General features: G+C 43.1%; 1 protein-coding gene across 3 annotated transcripts in view; it reads left to right on the forward strand.

Annotated features, from left to right (window-relative positions):
• Positions 1–19288, forward strand: part of ZFYVE21 (zinc finger FYVE-type containing 21) — a 36790-nt gene that overhangs the window by 14821 nt on the left and 2681 nt on the right. The window contains exons 5-9 of one of the 3 annotated variants that reach the window (XM_048855401.2): positions 2316–2407; positions 3291–3344; positions 5756–5898; positions 11408–11477; positions 11591–12998. In XM_048855401.2, the coding sequence (XP_048711358.1) occupies positions 2316–2407; positions 3291–3344; positions 5756–5898; positions 11408–11477; positions 11591–11655 (424 nt within the window). In that variant the 3' untranslated portion in view covers positions 11656–12998. Of the gene's footprint in view, positions 1–2315; positions 2408–3290; positions 3345–5755; positions 5899–11407; positions 11478–11590; positions 12999–19288 lie in introns of those variants that run through there. The other 2 variants (XM_075129908.1, XM_048855403.2) reach the window with 2 other exon arrangements.

The following is a 19288-nucleotide window of genomic DNA, read 5'->3' on the forward strand; positions in this document are numbered from 1 at the left end:
TCTCCCTCTGAGAGCGACAGTGGCTGTGCATGGAAAAGACAAGTCCTCTCCCTCCCCGGTCTAGCCAGGACTTGCAGCCAGGAGCCCCCTGACTGGGGCACTCCCAGCAACAAGTGGGAGATCAGATTTCATGGGGAAGGGCTTATTTCAGAGTCAGTGACACACTGCCCTGAAATGGTAGGGCCCTAGGGATTAGCAGAGGGTAAACCCTTTTGGGCTTATTGTCATATGATGCATCATCAGTCTGGTTGTTTTTTGGTTGTTTTTTTTGTTTTGTTCATGAAACCTTGCTGATCACAGCAAAAATTTACACTAAAAGTATGTCTACATTGCAAAAAATGACCCATGGCAGTGAATGTGAGCCTGGGTCAGTTGACTCAGGCTCATGCTACAGGGTTAAAAATAGCAGTGTAGATGTTCCCGCTTGAGCTGGAGTCTGGGCTCTGAGATCAGCCACCCTTGTCAGGTTTCAGCCAGGCCTACAGCAGGAGTGGGAATGCCTACGCTGCTATTTTTGGCCCTGTAGAGCAAGCCTTAGTCAGTTGACCTGGGCGCTGAGACTCACTGCTTCAGTTGTGTGCGTGTGGCGGGGTGGGGTGTGTGTGTGTTTTTTTTGTTCTGTTTTCTGTTTTGCAATGTAGACATACCCTAAGAAGCTTGGATGGCTCCAGACATTAATGTTGGAATATTATGAAGCACTTTGCATGTAAGTCATTAATTTGAATCTGGCTAGGCAGGTAGTGACAGACTGTTGCTGTCTGCTAGCTGGTTGTCTAGAAGAAATGAGTTCTGTATACTGTGCCTACTGTACAGTCCACGTGACTAGTCTCATTTTTATTTGTGTACTGGTAGCTTCCAAAACCATTAGATGTACACACAAAGGAAGATTGTCCTTAACCCCCCTCTGAGCTGTTAATCTGCAAAAACTTGCATCAGATGAATGTGGGGAATAAAGAGGTACAATATACAAGCAGAATCCTCAGGATGATGACAGGTACATGTCTTGCAGAGTTAAACTGGGAGAGGACCAGCGTGTGGACTAGGAGTTTGGTAATGGATACTGAAAAAAGGGTGAATTTTAGAGTTCTTCGGAAAGAAGAAAGCCTGGCTCTGGAGGAGGAGAGGAGAATCTGCTGACCCCAAGGTTGTGGGGTTTGGTAGGAAGAATGGAGGGGCAGTGTAGGGCCCCTCGCCTCAGTGGGGGATGGAAGTCATTGGTAGTGGACACCTGGTGTGCAAAAGACTAGGTGAGTGTCCTGTCCATTTCTTTGTGGGAGATGAAACGGCCAGGGGGGTACCTTCAGATAATTTTGGCAGGTTCTTAATTTAAACTCCTACAGCCAGAGGGAGGTGGAGTATTCCCCTATTGGAGGTGAACAGAATAGAGGGTGGGTTGGTTGGTTGATTGTGAATAACAGTGGAAAGAAATTGAGTGTAATCTTAAACTGCCTACTGTCTAGTATCAGGGGGGTAGCTGTGTTAGTCTGTATCCACAAAAACAACAAGGAGTCTGGTGGCACCTTAAAGATGAACAAATTTATTTGGGCATAAGCTTTCATGGAAGAAGTGGGTTTTTAATCCATGAAAGCTTATGCCCAAATAAATTTGTTTATCTTTAAGGTGCCACCAGACTGCTTGCTTGCTTTGTTTTTTTGCCTACTGTCTGTAGTTTTTGTTCATTTTTTGTTTTAACCACGTTGGGGTAGGTGCAGTCTTCTGTTGTATGTTTGTATAGTGCCTAGTACAGTGGGATCTCAACCTTAGATGACTTGTAAGTGCTATTGGAATATAAATAATGTGTTGCCAACAGTAATGGGAAGGGTACTGGTTGAGAGGGCATGAGGAAAAATTTAACCATTGAAAAAATTGTTTCAAAATGTTTGTTTTAAAAACTGAACTCATGCATAAGGTTCCAGCCTCCACAGAGCTGAGTGTGATCCTCAGGCTATAGATGGTTAGACAATCTCTTTCAAAATGCCTCAGTCGCTTTTCCTCTTGAGGATGCTCTGCAGGAAGTTTTGCAAGAGGCACCTGGCAGTCTGGCCCATAGCTTTCAACTGGCTTTAACTGAAGATCAGAAGGTTGGTGGAAGGCGGTGTTTCTTTGGTTGGTTGTTTTTTGTGTTAAAAGCTTTTCTTCCTATCTTTACAGCTTGTGATTGTCTGTAGGAATTAATTCCTGTGAGGTTTGTGTTAAAGTACATAAACTGCCAGGATACTGTTGGTAGAACCTGTTGTTTCTCTTGAATCAGACTTAATTTTCAAGTTCACAAAATGACACATTTGTAAGAAGCAATGTTTTCTTCTGTTGTGTAGATATCTGTTTCTGGATGGAGACAGCCATTATGAAATTGAAATTGCACAGATTTCGACTGTCCAGATTCTTACCGAGGGATTTACTCCTGGAGGTAAATCTTGCAATGAATCTAAACTAATGGTCATAAGTTACAAATTTGCAACGCTTTTCCTTAACCTAATAAAACAATACACCTTCTTTTGCACTGACAACTCAGATATGGGTGCTTCATTTCACTCGGAGTACAACAGCAGCATTTGGAAGCCTATCCTTGTGGCTGCTGACAGTAGCATTTTAGAAAAAACTCAAGAATTCAGAATTGATTTCTGACCTTTTGATCCTCATCCAGTAGAACTTTGTATCTTGAAGGAAGTGACGGTGGGCATCTGCCCTGCTGCCACTTCCCACTGCCTGAACCATAGAGATGCATTCTTGATTGAGTACGGGTAGTGGTGGAGAAGAACTTTAGTCGTCAGAATGGAAAGTATCAGGACCCAGCTGTGGCCTGCTTTTGCTTGAAGCCAGCATTATAAGGGACAGACTCCGGAGTTAATGGGAGTGCAGTGTCAGAACCACAGATTGGGACCAATTAGTATTATCAAATTAAACTGTTAACTACATCTAACTGGTATGTGGCTAACCAAACAATTATGCAGAGTTTTACTTTTCACCTGACCCCTGATTGTGGCCAACCAAAATCTGAATGGGGTAACTAACTTTTACCCAAGTCCTACAAAATATGCTCATCAGGCGCAAACCCAGTATTAGAGTACAGTAAATAAAAAATGGGAACAAGGATTTCGAAAGTGATTCTTTACCATTAATAATTTTGTCAAGTACTACTGGACTTCCATTGTAAATCTCACATCTGTGGAATGTGGGACCGGTGTAGTCAATCAAATGTGTGAATGTATCTTAATGCTCCTTCAATTTCCTTATTCACTGCTCTTCTGACTAATTTTTCTTCTCACTGCTTGCCTACCTTCTTGATGTAGAAAAAGATATTCACACTTATACCAGCCTTCTGGAGAGCCAACATATTACTGAAGGTCAGCAATGTTGTTGTGAACTTGATTCACCTGAGCATGCTGTTATGATGCCCTTTTCAGTGCTGCTTTCTTCCTCTCCTCTTTGCCATCTGTAGATCTTACTAAAATTAATTTTGGGCAACCTGTGTTTAAAAGTGTTAGATTTTAAACAACATGTATTTTGTGTGATGCCCTTAGAAAGAATAGGAACACAGATTATCAATCTAAATTCTAAAGTGGAGAACATTTTGACTATTGGAGGATGACTTAAAATACTTCTGCCTTGATCAGGGCTCCCTTAAATCATATACTTGTGGCTATTCTCCTTGCTGACAGGCACTATGCATAGCTCACTTCCTGTTGTACAAATGGGTGAGCACTAGAGTGTTCACTTCCTGAAGTGACCAAAGTACTGCTGCTCAAGATGGGAGGATGGGTAGAGGAAGAAACGTGTGGATGTGTTGAATGTTAGTTATAGAATAAATGAGGAAGCAGAGGGAATGAATGAATAAAGGGGTAAATGGAAGGAATAAGTGGTGGAAATGGAAACGGAAGAAGTGACCGGTATTTAGTATCGCTTTGGAGTTGTAGGTCTATAACTAAGACAGTTCAGTTTCTTCCACTTATGTCTCATGAAGAGAATATATTGGTGCTTCAAACAGTGTGCTATTGGGTCAGTTTCTAGACCAAAGCAGTAGTGAAATCACAATAGTGAGCACAAGTTGGAAGCTTTGTTCCAGTCCTCATAATGAAATATTGTAAATAAATTGATTTTCTTTAAGTATCTTTGATAACAAATACATGGGCAAGTGTGCATATTCAACATGGATTATCATCTTGCTATTATGCTTCAGTATATGATCTTAACGATCATCTTGTGTAGCTGGGTATGTAGAGTATATGTACTTGAAATGTACTGCAAATGTAATTAGCACGTCATGAGATTTTAAAAATGGATATTCATAAAAATCTTAATTTTGGATAGTCAGTACATTTGGCATGACTTTATTCTTAAGCTAAGGATTGTCTGCCCTTTTGAGGGAGGGGAGAAGCTATTTATTTTATGCCCAAGTGGTGTGGGAGGCTTTTTTTGGGTGGAAAGATGGGTTTGTGACTAAGTAAATCATAAAGAGAAAATACAGGTCACTATATTTGTTTTTCTCCTGTCTTGCTGTGTGCTGTATCGTTTATGTAACCTACTACTGACTTTTGCTTACTGGTAGATCAGTGTCATGTAATCACATTTGCAACAGTCTGAATTTGGTCAAGGTCTCAGTACATTGAAAGTTAGGTACTCAGTTTTATAATCCAACTAGGTAAATTGGAGAGGGCAGAGGAATCCAGTTGCTCCTTTTGCAAAGAGATTGAAAAACATGTTAACTCATAACATGGTGCTTCAGAAGCTTAGTGCAAGATTATCTTTGTGCCTGGATTTCTCTTGGATGGTGCCATAAGGACACTGACCCCTTAGGGCCCTACCCCATCTGAAGATAATCTTTTCATTGAAATAAATGAGGCCTTTGTCTACATAAGGCACATTGGATCAGGCAGGTGAGGTGACCTGCAAGAGGATTGGTTTTTGAAGGTTCTGGTGACTTAGTTAATCCTAGAATAGTGTACTAAATGCCCCAAACAATAAGGTGCAAAATGTTACAGTACGTGTTTATTCCATAAGAATCTTTCTTGACTTTTAGGCTAACCTGATTCCAATGTGCGTTCTTCACTTCCCTCCTTGTTTTCACTGGGTGGCCTATTAAGAACAACACATCTTAAAATCACAGCTAGAATATAAATTATATAAGGTGGTGTACTCTCCCACACACTTCCTTGAGTGAAGCCATCCTCTGTGGTGGACACACCCCATATGCTGATACTTTCAGGAGTTATTTGGCCTCATAGTAGGTTTCCACCATGAGGCCACCTGTCCTCCCATCTATCTGGTGGAGACCAGGAAGCTTTCAGACTTCCTATCAAGAAAGAACCCTTCTTTTTTTTTTTTTAAATCTGACAAGAATAACAACTTCCATTTGTTTGCAAACTGCAAGATACTGTGGTGAATTACCATGAATTTTATTTTTAAGACTTCTAACACTTAAAAAAATACGAAGCTAGAAAGGTGTTCTTGCAATGTCAGTATATAAATAGCTTTGTTTCCAGCAATAATTCCCTTTGCTGCTAGCTTCCCTGAGTGATCTTCTGACCGTGCATTCTTGGCTTTGGGTTGTGGTAACACATTGTGGTTCATGCTCACACAGTAGCATACAATAGCAGCAGCTGTTAATGCAAGACATTTAAAGCATTTAAATGGTGTTGGGAATGAGTTATATTGGTGATTTATGGACAGAGCATCCTCTTCTTTTGTTTCTTAGGTGGCTAAATACTTTGCTCTCCTACTGCTTGTTCAGGACTCTACTTTAATTTTCCCTTTTCAGGGGGCAATACTCGTGCCACAGGTATGCTCCTGCAGTATAAGGTACCAGGGTCAGAGGAGCTCACACAGATGAAATTTACTGCCAGTGAAGACTTCAATTCCAACAAGAAGCTGTCAGCAGCCTGGCTAGCAGCTATGCATAAGGTAACTTGTATAAAATACATTTAATGTTTAAAATTGATCACCTTAAGTTTGGTCACCATTTGTGTACAAAACAATTAGTTGTGACTGTACTATAAATATAATAGGGCCAGAACCCATTTTATACTAGATAGACCATACTCTGACTACAGCACTGGCTTCTGCTGAGGTCTAGAAAACATGCTGGTTTGGCATCTAAATGGGTGGGGGGAAACTGAGTGGTTACAGCAAGCAAGGGAAACTCTCTTTACTCTGGGGCTTTAATATTTGGTGGTACATGGATTTCCAGATGCCATAGATTGATTGATACTCAGCATTTGACAAGATTACAAACTAGAGCCTTCGCTTCCATGGGTTTCATCTTGTATGCCCACTAGACAGACACAGACACACACCCTGAATTAGGTTTCCATTAGTTATTATGTAATAATCCTGGAATCCAATGTAGTTCACTTTCGTAACCCAAAAAACTGTAATATCAATGGGTAAGAACAGTGCACTGTGTGTTCAGACCTAAATAACTGGGGGAGTGCGATAATATATAAAATATATCAAACAGCAGCAGACAGGGCATGTTGTTAGTACGCTAACAGAACACCAGCTGCAGGGGAAGAACATAATCTTGCTAAACCTTAACGTCTACATTGTGAAACAGTTATAAATCAGTGAAACTAGACCAGATGGCCATATCTTTCATACTGTAACTTTTTTTTTAAAAGTTCCAAAGTTATCTTTATTCTTAATACTCAATTAATAGAGGGACCTTGGAATACTTCATAGATTTTAAGAACAGAAGAGACCATTGTGATCATTTAGTCTAACTTCCTATATTATGCAGGCCACAGGACTTTCCTGAAATAATTCCTAGAGCAGATCTTTTAGATAAACATCCAATCTTGATTTAAAAATTGCACAATATTCCAGCAGCAGTTTCACAAGTGTCAAATACAGAGGTAAAATAACATACTACTCCTAATTGGGATTCCTCTGTTTATGCATCTGAGGAATTCAGTAGCCCTTTTGTCCACAGTATTGCACTGGGAGCTCATATTCAGCTGATTATCCACCATGAGCCTCAAATCATTCAGTCATTGCTTCCTGTACTGCAAACTTGGCCTACATTATTTGCTCATAGCTGTATACGTTCACAGTTGGTTGTATTACCAAATGATCCAGATAGGGTTGTATCAGTGACCTGTCCTCTTCATTATTTATCACTCCCTCAACCTTTTTGTGTCATCTGCAAAGTTTATCCGTTGATTTGGTTTTCTTCCAGGTCTTCAATAAAAATGTGAATCTGTTTTGCATTAACTAGAATTAGTAGTTGGGTACAGTTAATCCTGGGGTATAATGAACTATACAGGGTGAATTGACAAGTAAGGAGAATAAACATCTGCCTAACTTGCAAAAATCTGTATCGTTCATAACTGCTCTGAAACACTGAATCCTCTATAAGATCTGTTTCCTGATTCCTGGGTTTTTAGAACTTTTGATTCCCAGCTAAGATGTTTGGTTTGTTTTTTGTTTTGTTATCCAGCACAATGAGACCCCAATCCTGATTGGGACTGCTGGGGGCTACCATGATATATATGCTGCTCCAAATAGTTAAATTTATTTCACAAATCAGCCCGAACCTTAAGGAAATCCCAAATAAAATTTTAGTTTTGGAAACAGGTATTAAAAACAGCCATAACACATTCTGAAAGGATTTTGGATTAAAGGTTAGATTAATGTTGGAAAGCAGAGTGGATTGATTTAAATCAAAGTGACATAAATCAGGTTTAAATAATTTAAATCAGCAAGCGGAAAACTTTGATTTAAATCTATTTTAATCTTATTTTGCATTTGTCCTTATTTTCCTAATAAAAAGTTTGATTCTTACTGGTTGGTAACCATTAAAACATGTTGACTGGCAAGTAACTTCAGCCTTTACACTAAATATGGTGGTACTTTTTGCTGAGGATACATTATCTGTACAGTGTAAGCTACATAGTTGCAATTATTCAGATTATTAACTTTTACATTTGTTAAAATGATGACTGATACATTTACTAGACTTGGGTAAAGCTCCATTTGGATGAAAATTAGAATTCAATTAAAAATGCACAAACATCACTTTTTAATTTTTATATTAAATCAAACTACCTTAAATGAGCTGGATACATAAGAAACGGGATTTCCAATACAGTTTTGATATACAAAACTAAGTGACTTATTTAACAAAAGTATTATATGTTGCTAGTGAGTTGAACTGATTGTTTCTAGTCACTATGTCCTTCAAGATCTTAGAACTATAGACCAAATCCTCTCTCACCTCACTTTAATTCATTGATTGAAAGAGGGGAAAACAAGCTTTACTACTTTTAATTCCAGGCCTGTTTCTTAACTTTGAACTAGTAGAACAAGCTGAAAAGAAAATATTTCCTCTGCACCTGCAGAAGAGGCTACTGCTGTCAAAAGCTAGTTTAGCACTTCACCGAACCAAAGTTCCAAGTGCTTAACCAGTGATTTCCACCAACCAGTTCAGTAGCTTTTCTCCCCCGCCCCTTTTAAAACTATGTCAGCAAAAATGTACTCTGTTAGAGAAGAAACTATATATTATCATGTGAGTGGGGTTTTTTGTTGTTTTTTTTTAATTAAACTGCCTTAATAATTAAAGGCTAGATCCTCCCTCCTGCTTTCCAAGTGTGGGTCAGTGAGCACTGCCCATGACTGACTCACTCCTCCACACTCCAGCAAAATGTCAGAGCGACTTTTTCACATCTGCCCTGATCAGCCAGGTAACAGTCTCTTTATCCTAGATGAGCCTGAGATTGCCTCCACATCTGATATATGAACGAGGCAGGTTCTTAAGATGCATTAATTGTCTAACATGTCAATCACGAAAGCCAAGAGCATACTACTGTAACAGTTTCTTTCAGGTGGCAGTGTGGCTTCTCCAAAAGGAAGGGGAAAGCTGCAGAGTGAGTTATCATTATTGTAATGACTAGATGGGTGTGTTACATTTATTTTAAGCTGCACAGCCTGATATATTCAACTTTAATATTCCCCAGCCACCTTCCTTAAGAGTATTTCAAGAAAATCAGAAGTCAAGTTCCCATCCATCTAAAACTTGACTTCCTCGGTGTCCTGAAATCATATTGAAAGCTTCCACATTTTCATTTAAGAAATTCTCTCCCACAAAATCAGTCAGTTGCTACTATGGAAACTTCCATTTCTGTGCCATTATTAAAGCTGTTAAGTGGGAGGGAAGAGTCACTCCATGTCTATTCTTCCTCTGCTTCCCTTTTCCTGAACTCTAGAACAGTTAGTAAAAAATCTAAGACTCACTGATTTGAACAAATATTTTAAAGTTCAGCTTGAGAGTATTCCTAAGCAGGAAAATAATAAAATTCCAGTAGGGAGCCTCATCTTAAATCTTAATAGAATGAGGGACTAGAGCAGTGATACTCAGACTGAGGCTCTCAAGCCACCAGTGCCTCTTTAATGTGTCTCCTATGGCTCTTTGCAGCACATGATATTAAAATGCTGGCTGATTTAATTATTAACCACTCACAATGCTTTTACTACATTAACCAATTGTAGTTGATAAAATAATACTTTGGTCAGTCATTTGTGGAGGAGGGTGTACATACGTACACACACAGTAACTCCTCACTTAGTCGTCCCGGTTAACGTTGTTTCATTGTTACATTGCTGATCAATTAGGGAACATGCTCATTTAAAGTTGCGCAATGCTCCCTTATAACGTTGCTTTGTCCACTGCTTGCAGGAAGAGCAGCCTGTTGGAGCTGGCTTGGAACTAGGGTCGACCGGCAGCCCCCCTATCAGCTCCCCACTCCCCTAAGTTTCCTGTGCGGCAGCTGCACAGCAAGCTATCAATTGCTGGCGGTTCAGCTGTCCCTCCCCCCACTGCCATGTGCTGCTCCTGCCATCTGCCTTGGAGCTGCTTCCTGAGCCTCCTGCTTGTTGGGGTGGGGGCTAATGTCAGGGTGTCTCTCCCCCTCCCCCCTGCGCCTGCACCCTGCTTACCCCTTCTCCATAGAGTGGGGGGTGGGGACACAACAGGACTCAGGATGGAGGGAGCTTGCTGGCTGCAGCTGCTGTCTCAACTTCCTGATCTACTTAAAAGGGCAGTGTACTTAAGAGTGGTGTCAGCCTACTTAAAGGAGCAATGCGCATCTCTCTCTCTCTCACACAGGGTGTGTCTCTCTGCCACGTTGTCTCCCCTCCCTCCATTCGTGCTGCCTTGTAGAGTGTGAAGCTACATTAACAATGTGTTAACCCTTGAGGGCTCAGCTGAATGCCAGTTCATCATTTAGCAGTAAGGCATTCCCTGGGAACTATCCCACCCTCTTCCACCCTCTAACTTCACCACCTCAACCAAGCTTCACAATCATCATTGCTGTGTATAGTATTAAATTGTTTAATATATAGTTTCTTGTCTGGTGAAAAAAATTTCCCTGGAACCTAACCCCCCCCCCCCATTTACATTAATTCTTATGGGGAAATTGGATTAGTTTCACTTAGTCACATTTTTCAGGAACATAACTACAATGTTAAGCGGGGAGTTACTGTATATAATAAAAATAGTAAATAAAACAATGAATTCACACTATTATCTTTTGGATAATGTTGATTGCTGATTTGGCTCCTGAACCACTGAGGTCTGAGTATCGCTGGGCTAGAGTGTCAAAACTGCCAAATCCAAGCTCTGCATGATGGGGTACTGGCAGTGAACGTTCAGCTCAGCCATTACCACCTCTTACAAGGGGGCAGACAATCTAATTTTCATCTGTTCCTCTATTTGATATAAATGTGCTTAAGTTACCGCAGTTAGCAGTTGATCTGGGATGCAATCAGTAAAGAATTAAAGCACAATAACATAATACTGATCACATGGTTTTATGGAAGAAGTCTTGTCAGACTTTTTTTGGAGATTACAGTTTGGTTGACAAAAGTAACTGGCGTACTTCTGTAAGGCATTTGATTTAATACTTTATTTTATGTGCTGCAGATTCTGTTTTGTGCTATATCACAAACTAGCTAGCTCTCTAAGTAAGTGGGAATCATAGTCCATTGGGAGGGTTTCCAGTGCAAGCTGTTCAATATCTTATCAGTGATCTGGAAGTGGTCAGTCAGTCTTGGTAAAGCTTGCAGATGGTGCAAAATTGGAATGGTAAATAACTGGTCAGTTCCACAGAGTGATCTAAGCTGGGCTCACTTGAATAACGTGGTTTTATACAGCTTAAGGCAAAGTTCTACATCTAGGAACCAAGAAAGTAGGATGGGGGAAAAAGTATTTTTAAAAGCAGTGATTGGGAAAAGGACTTAGGGGTCATGGGAGATCACCAGCTGAACTTAAGTTCACTGTATGATGTTGGGCTAAGAGCAAATGCAATCATTAGATGAATAGGGAGTGTAATGGATGTATGGGACATATGTCTTGACTAATTGTTCCTTTTGGCTCTCAAATTAGAAAAGCTATCTACCTCTGTTTATCTCAAAATAGGATCCACCTATGAGGACAATAAGAAAATGGTTCACATCATGTGACAATAAGGACCCACAGATCAGCCAAGGTTGAGTGTTCCCCTCTCCAGCTACAGAACTTAAAATAGCTAAATAAGTATAATCACCTAGGCAAGAATCTCTCCTAATATGAATATGTATAAACCTCTTTCTCTCTCCCTAGTTAAAAAGAATTCCAAGTTTCCAAACAAAAGTGGCTTGTTGCACATTGCGTGGGTCAAGAAGTGACGGGTGGGGAAGCTGCAAGTTGAACAACTAAGAACTGTGGCTATAAAATTGAACGTTAAATTGGGCTGTTACCCCAAGAAATCCAAGCCCCATGTTTTCATCCCAAATTATAAACTGTACATTGTTTCCTTGTAAATCAAATTTATTGTGAATAATCTTTCACCCAAAATTAGAAATAGCACATTTGTTTGCATTGTGAGTCAGATCTATATCTTATATGTGGAAAATGACACTTGTTCAGTTGTAAGTCCTAAATAATGTGAAATGCATATTGTAATCAAAGAATGTATGGAGTATGTTGTCCACATTTAGAAGATTACAGTAAAACCAACAAAATCCTTTCAAATTGTTGAGCTCTTAAAGTAATAGGAAATGACTGGCAGAAGGAAGGAGAAATGTAAAGATATACAGCAGGGTAAAACTTTGGGATATTAAGAGAAATTGCTCAGAGTGGGGGATCCCAAGTGGTTGTACAGGCAAATAAGTTTTTTAATTGATTCAAACTTAAAGCCTCTGCTAAGAAGGATGAGGGGAATTTTGTTATACACCAACAACCATGTACTAGATACCAATAGAAGCAGCAGAGAAACAAACCCGAGCACCTTTTTGTTATGTCTCCTATAGGAATTGGAGGGTGGCCCTCTCCAATAGGCACTGAAACTAGGGTGTATAAAACTTAGGTTCTGTCAACTCTGAGTACATAGTGACCTAACACAAGGAGCTGCAGAATCCTAAATGCAACCAATACCCATTTCAGTCGTCACGTGGAAAGAACTGTCCCTCATCCCGAGGTTAAGAGGATAAGCAGAGGTGGTGAAATTTAATTTCAAAGATTGTAATTCCCCTTCCATTCTTTAATATAAATAACTGTAGGTTAGCTTGCTGAATCTACACTCTTCAGTTAGTGTCTCAAGTAATCATATTTTAGATCAATTTGTTTGGATTTCTAAAGGAATTAGAGATTGAAAAGAATTGTTTTAAGCAATTGCTTTTAATATTCTAAATTAGTCCCTTTTGGACTCGTCTAATAGAGGATTGTGGTTAGTGCCTTTAAAACAAGTGCACCTTTGGAAATGTGATGTTTTAGGTACTAAAGAATTGAGAATTGTTGATAAGTAAATGTAATAAGAAATATTGGTAATTTGACTGGTCTTTGATATAACAACTGAGCCTCAATTCTAGTCTGTGATAATTGCTTGCAAGACTATTGTGTATATGTGTGGTACACACAGTTGATTGTGTCTGTTTGAGTAGTGAGCTGTTGATTTAATCAGTTCTTGGTTAAGAATAAGCAAGTGTCCCGATATGAGAAATACTGTTCAAATTAAAAATTGACATGACAAGACCTCAGTGTTCAACTAGTAAACTAACACTTTCTGTACTTTGAGATTATCCCATTAAATCAGGGGAGGGCAAACTATCTGGCCTGTTAGGGCTTTCAGTCCAGCCTGCAGGATTGCCACCCCCATGGTGCAGCGAGGTTAAGGCAGGCTCCCTGCCTGCTCCCGGAAGTGGCTGGCATCATGTCCCTGCGGCCCCTGGGAGGGAAGGGGGGGGGGCAGAGGGCTCTGTGTGCCAGGAATGGGGAACCGCAACCAATGGGAGCTTTGGGAGTGGTACCCGCAGGTGAGGGCAGCCCACGGTGGAGCTGCCTGCCCCACCACACCCCCAGGAGCCACTGCTGGACATGCTGGATGTTTCTGGGAGCGGCACAGGGCCAGGGCAGGCAGGGAGCCTGCCTTAGCCCTGCTGCCACCCTGGAACCGCTTGAGGGAAGCAGCACTGGGATGGAGCCTGCACCCCTGTTGCACTCCAACCCCTTGTCCTGAGCCCTTTCCTGCACACCACACCCCCTCCCACAGCCTGCACTCCCTTCTGCACCCCAACCCCCTGCCCCAGCCCTACATTCATGGCCCTGCATACAATTTCCCCACCCTGATGTGGCCCTCAGGCCAAAAAGTTTGTCTACTCCTGTATTAGATCCAGTTCTATATTGGCAAACCTAGGTTTAGATTTCAGTTTTAAAATCTAAGTAGCACCCTGGCAAATTGATAAATTGACCCTCCCCTCCCCACTTTCTTGGGATGCCCTCGTAGAACTAGGGAAGTGATATCAGCCCTCTGGCATTAGTGAGATCATTACTGGAACAATATCAAGTTGGTGTCCCAAATTTGAGAAGGATTTAGAAAAGAGCTAGACAGGTTTGAGCTCTGGAAAACCTACCTTATACTGAGACTAAAGCTGCTCCATCTGTTTAGCTTAACTTTCCATTTTCACAAGTGACTTGATCAGAGTTTAAGGGTATGTCTACACTACGGAATAAGGTCGAATTTATAGAAGTCGGTTTTTAGAAATCGGTTTCATATATTCGAGTGTGTGTGTGTCCTGACAGAAAATGCTCTAAGTGCATTAACTCGGCGGAGTGCTTCCACAGTACCGAGGCTAGAGTAGACTTCCGGAGCATTGCACTGTGGATAGCTATCCCACAGTTCCTGCAGTCTCCGCTGCCCATTGGAATTCTGGGTTGAGATCCCAATGCCTGATGGGGCTAAAACATTGTCGCGGGTGGTTCTGGGTACATATTGTCAGGCCCCCGTTCCCTCCCTCCGTGAAACCAAGGGCAGACAATCGTTTTGTGCCTTTTTTCCTGAGTTACCTGTGCAGATGCCATACCACGGCAAGCATGGAGCCCACTCAGGTAACCGTCACTGTATGTCTCCTGGGTGCTGGCAGACGTGGTATGGCATTGCTCTACAGTAGCAGCAACCCATTGCCTTCTGGCAGCAGACAGTACAGTATGACTGGTAGCTGTCCTCGTCAAGTGCCAAGGTGCTCCTGGTCACGTCGGCTGGGAGCACCTGGGCAGACATGGGCGCAGGGACTAAATTTGGAGTGACTTGACCAGGTCATTCTCTTTAGTCCTGCAGTCAGTCCTATTGAACTGTCTTACAGTGAGCAGGCAGGCGATACAGATTGCTAGCAGTCCTACTGCACCATCTTCTGCTGAGCAGCTATGAGATGTGGATGGCATGCAGTCCTTCTGCACCGTCTGCTGCCAGCCAAAGATGTAAAAGATAGATGGAGTGGATCAAAACAAGAAATAGACCAGATTTTGTTTTGTACTCATTTGCCTCCTCCCCCCCGTCTAGGGGACTCATTCCTCTAGGTCACACTGCAGTCACTCACAGAGAAGGTGCAGCGAGGTAAATCTAGCCATGTATCAATCAGAGGCCAGACCAACCTGCTTGTTCAAATAAGAACAATAACTTAGGTGCACCATTTCTTATTGGAACCCTCCGTGAAGTCCTGCCTGAAATACTCCTTGATGTAAAGCCACCCCCTTTGTTGATTTTAGCTCCCTGAAGCCAGCCCTGTAAGCCATGTCGTCAGTCGCCCCTCCCTCAGTCAGAGCAACAGCAGACAATCGTTCCATGCCTTTTTTCTGTGCGGACGCCATACCAAGGCAAGCATGGAGGTGGCTCAGCTCACTTTGGCAATTAGGAGCACATTAAATACCACACGCATTATCCAGCAGTATATACAGCACCAGAACCTGGCAAAGCGATACCAGGTGAGGAGGTGACGTCAGCCTGGTCACGTGAGTGATCAGGACATGGATACAGATTTCTCTGAAAGCATGCATTGGCAGGGCCCATGCATCATGGTGCTAATGGGGCAGGTTCATGCTGTGGAATGCTGATTCTGGGCTTGGGAAACAAGCACAGACTGGGGGGACTGCATAGTGTTGCAGGTCTGGGACGATTCCCAGTGGCTGCAAAACTTTTGCATGCATAAGGGCACTTTCATGGAACTTTGTGACTTGCTTTCCCTTGCCCTGAGGCACATGAATACCAAGATGAGAGCAGCCCTCACAGTTGAGAAGCGAGTGGCGATAGCCCTGTGGAAGCTTGCAACGCCAGACAGCTACTGGTCAGTTGGGAATCAATTTGGAGTGGGCAAATCTACTGTTGGGGCTGCTGTGATGCAAGTAGCCCATGCAATCAAAGATCTGCTGATATCAAGGGTAGTGACCCTGGGAAATGTGCAGGTCATAACAGATAGCTTTACTGCAATGGGATTCCCTAACTGGGGTGGGGCCATAGATGGAACCCATATCCCTATTTTGGCACTGGAGCACCAAGCTGCCAAGTACATAAACCGCAAGGGGTACTTCTCAATAGTGCTGCAAGCTCTGGTGGATCACAAGGGACATTTCACTAACATCGTGGGATAGCCAGGAAAGGTACATGATGCTCGCATCTTCAGGAACTCTGGTCTGTTTCAAAAGCTGCAGGCAGGGACTTTATTCCCAGACCAGAAAATAACTGTTGGGGATGTTGAAATGCCTATATGTATCCTTGGGGACCCAGCCTACACGTTAATGCCATGGCTCATGAAGCCGTACACAGGCAGTAGGCAGGAGCTGTTCAATTACAGGCTGAGCAAGTGCAGAATGGTGGTAGAATGTGCATTTGGATGTTTAAAGGCACGCTGGCACAGTTTACTGACTCGCTTAGACCTCAGCAAAACAAATATTCCCACTGCTATTACTGCTTGCTGTGTGCTCCACAATATCTGTGAGAGTAAGGGGGAGATGTTTATGGCAGGGTGGGAAGTTGAGGCAAATCGCCTGGCTGCTGGTTACGTGCAGCCAGACACCAGGGCGGTTAGAAGAGCACAGGAGGGCGCAGTATGCATCAGAGAAGCTTTGAAAACCAGTTTCATGACTGGCCAGGCTACAGTGTGAAAGTTCTGTTTGTTTCTCCTTGATGAAACCCCCTGCCCCTTGGTTCACTCTACTTCCCTGTAAGCTAACCACCCTCCCCTCCTCCCTTTGATCACCGCTTGCGGAGGCAATAAAGACAGGTTTCAGAGTAACAGCGGTGTTAGTCTGTATTCGCAAAAAGAAAAGGAGTACTTGTGGCACCTTAGAGACTAACCAATTTATTTGAGCATGAGCTTTCGTGAGCTACAGCTCACTTCATCAGATGCATACCATGGAACCTGCAGCAGACATTATATACACACAGAGATCATGAAACAATACCTCCTCCCACCCCACTGTCCTGCTGGTAATAGCTTATCTAAAAAGTGATCATCAAGTTGGGCCACTTCCAGCACAAATCCAGGTTTTCTCACCCTCCACTCCCCCCCACACAAACTCACTCTCCTGCTGGTAATAGCCCGTCCAAAGTGACAACTCTCTTCACAATGTGTATGATAATCAAGGTGGGCCATTTCCTGCACAAATCCAGGTTCTTTCTCACCCCCCTCCAAACACCACACACACAAACTCACTCTCCTGCTGGTAATAGCTTATCCAAAGTGACCACTCTCCCTACAATGTGCAAGTTTGTGTGGGTGGTTTTTGGAGGGGGGTGAGAAAACCTGGATTTGTGCTGGAAATGGTCCAACTTGATGATCACTTTAGATAAGCTATTACCAGCAGGACAGTGGGGTGGGAGGAGGTATTGTTTCATGATCTCTGTGTGTATATAATGTCTGCTGCAGTTTCCATGGTATGCATCTGATGAAGTGAGCTGTAGCTCACGAAAGCTCATGCTCAAATAAATTGGTTAGTCTCTAAGGTGCCACAAGTACTCCTTTTCTTCGAGAGGCAATAAAGTCATTGTTGCATCACATTCATGCATTCTTTCTTCATTCATCACACAAAGAGGGGGATGACTACCAAGGTAGCCGAGGAGGGAAGGAAAATGTCACACAGCACTTTAAAAGTTACTACATTAAAATTTATTGAATGCCAGCCTTCTTTTTTTTGGGCAATCCTCTGTGGTGGAGTGGCTGGTTGGCCGGTGGCCCCCCCACCGCATTCTTGGGCCTCTGGGTGTGGAGGCTATGGAAATTGGTTACACAGGGGCTGTAGTGGCAGTCTGTGCTCCAGCTGTTGAGCTGCAGCAAAGGCCATACACTGGAGCATACTGGTTTGGTCCTCCAGCAGCCTCAGCCTTGAATCCTGCCTCCTTTCATCAAGCTGCTGCCACATTTGAGCTTCAGCCCTGTCTTCAGCCCACCACCTCTCCTCCCGGTCATTTTGTGCTTTCCTGCACTCTGACATTATTTGCCTCTACGCATTCGTCTGTGCTCTGTCAGTGTGGGAGGACAGCATGAGCTCAGAGAACGTTTTTTTTTTTCTTTCTAAGCTTCACTAGCCTCTGGGAAGGAGAAGATCCTGTGATCATTGAAACACATGCAGCTAGTGGAGAAAAAAAAGGGACAGCGGTATTTGAAGAGACACATTTTATAAAACAGTGGCTACACTCTTTCAGGGTAAACCTTGCTGTTAACATTACATACATAGCACATGTGCTTTCGTTACAAGGTCGCATTTTGCCTCCCCCCACCACATGGCTACCCCCTCAACCTTCCCCCCTCCCTGTGGCTAACAGCGGGGAACATTTCTGTTTAGCCACAGGCAAACAGCCCAGCAGGAACGGGCTCCTCTGAGTGTCCCCTGAAGAAAAGCACTCTATTTCAACCAGGTGACCATGAATGATATCTCACTCTCCTGAGGATAACACAGAGAGATAAAGAACGGATGTTGTTTGAACACCAGCAAACATACACTGCAATGCTTTGTTGTACAATGATTCCCGAGTACGTGTTACTGGCCTGGAGTGGTAAAGTGTCCTACCATGAAGGACGCAATAAGGCTGCCCTCCCCAGAAACCTTTTGCAAAGGCTTTGGGAGTACATCTAGGAGAGCCGCAAATGCCAGGGCAAAGTAATCCTTTCACATGCTTGCTTTTAAACCATGTACAGTATTTTAAAAGGTACACTCACCAGAGGTCCCTTCTCCGCCTGCTGGGTCCAGGAGGCAGCCTTGGGTGGGTTCGGGGGGTACTGGCTCCAGGTCCAGGGTGAGAAACAGTTCCTGGCTGTTGGGAAAACCGGTTTCTCCGCTTGCTTGCTGTGAGCTATCATCATAGTCTTCGTCCCCAAAACCTGCTTCCGTATTGCCTCCATCTCCATTGAAGGAGTCAAACAACACGGCTGGGGTAGTGGTGGCTGAACCCCCTAAAATGGCATGCAGCTCATCATAGAAGCAGCATGTTTGGGGCTCTGACCCGGAGTGGCCGTTCGCCTCTCTGGTTTTCTGGTAGGCTTGCCTCAGCTCCTTCAGTTTCACGCGGCACTGCTTCGGGTCCCTGTTATGGTCTCTGTCCTTCATGCTCTGGGAGATTTTGACAAAGGTTTTGGCATTTCGAAAACTGGAACGGAGTTCTGATAGCACGGATTCCTCTCCCCATACAGCGATCAGATCCCGTACCTCCCGTTCGGTCCATGCTGGAGCTCTTTTGCGATTCTGGGACTTGATCATGGTCACCTCTGCTGATGAGCTCTGCATGGTCACCTGAAGCTTGCCACGCTGGCCAAACAGGAAATGAGATTCAAAAGTTCGCGGTTCTTTTCCTGTCTACCTGGCCAGTGCATCTGAGTTGAGAGTGCTGTCCAGAGCGGTCACAATGGAGCACTCTGGGATAGCTCCCGGAGGCCAATACCATCGAATTGTGTCCACAGTACCCCAAATTCGAGCCGGCAAGGCCGATTTAAGCGCTAATCCACTTGTCGGGGTGGAGTAAGGAAATCGATTTTAAGAGCCCTTTAAGTCGAA

Source organism: Caretta caretta, chromosome 6, assembly GCF_965140235.1.
Source record: "Caretta caretta isolate rCarCar2 chromosome 6, rCarCar1.hap1, whole genome shotgun sequence".
Taxonomy (NCBI): domain Eukaryota; kingdom Metazoa; phylum Chordata; order Testudines; family Cheloniidae; genus Caretta; species Caretta caretta.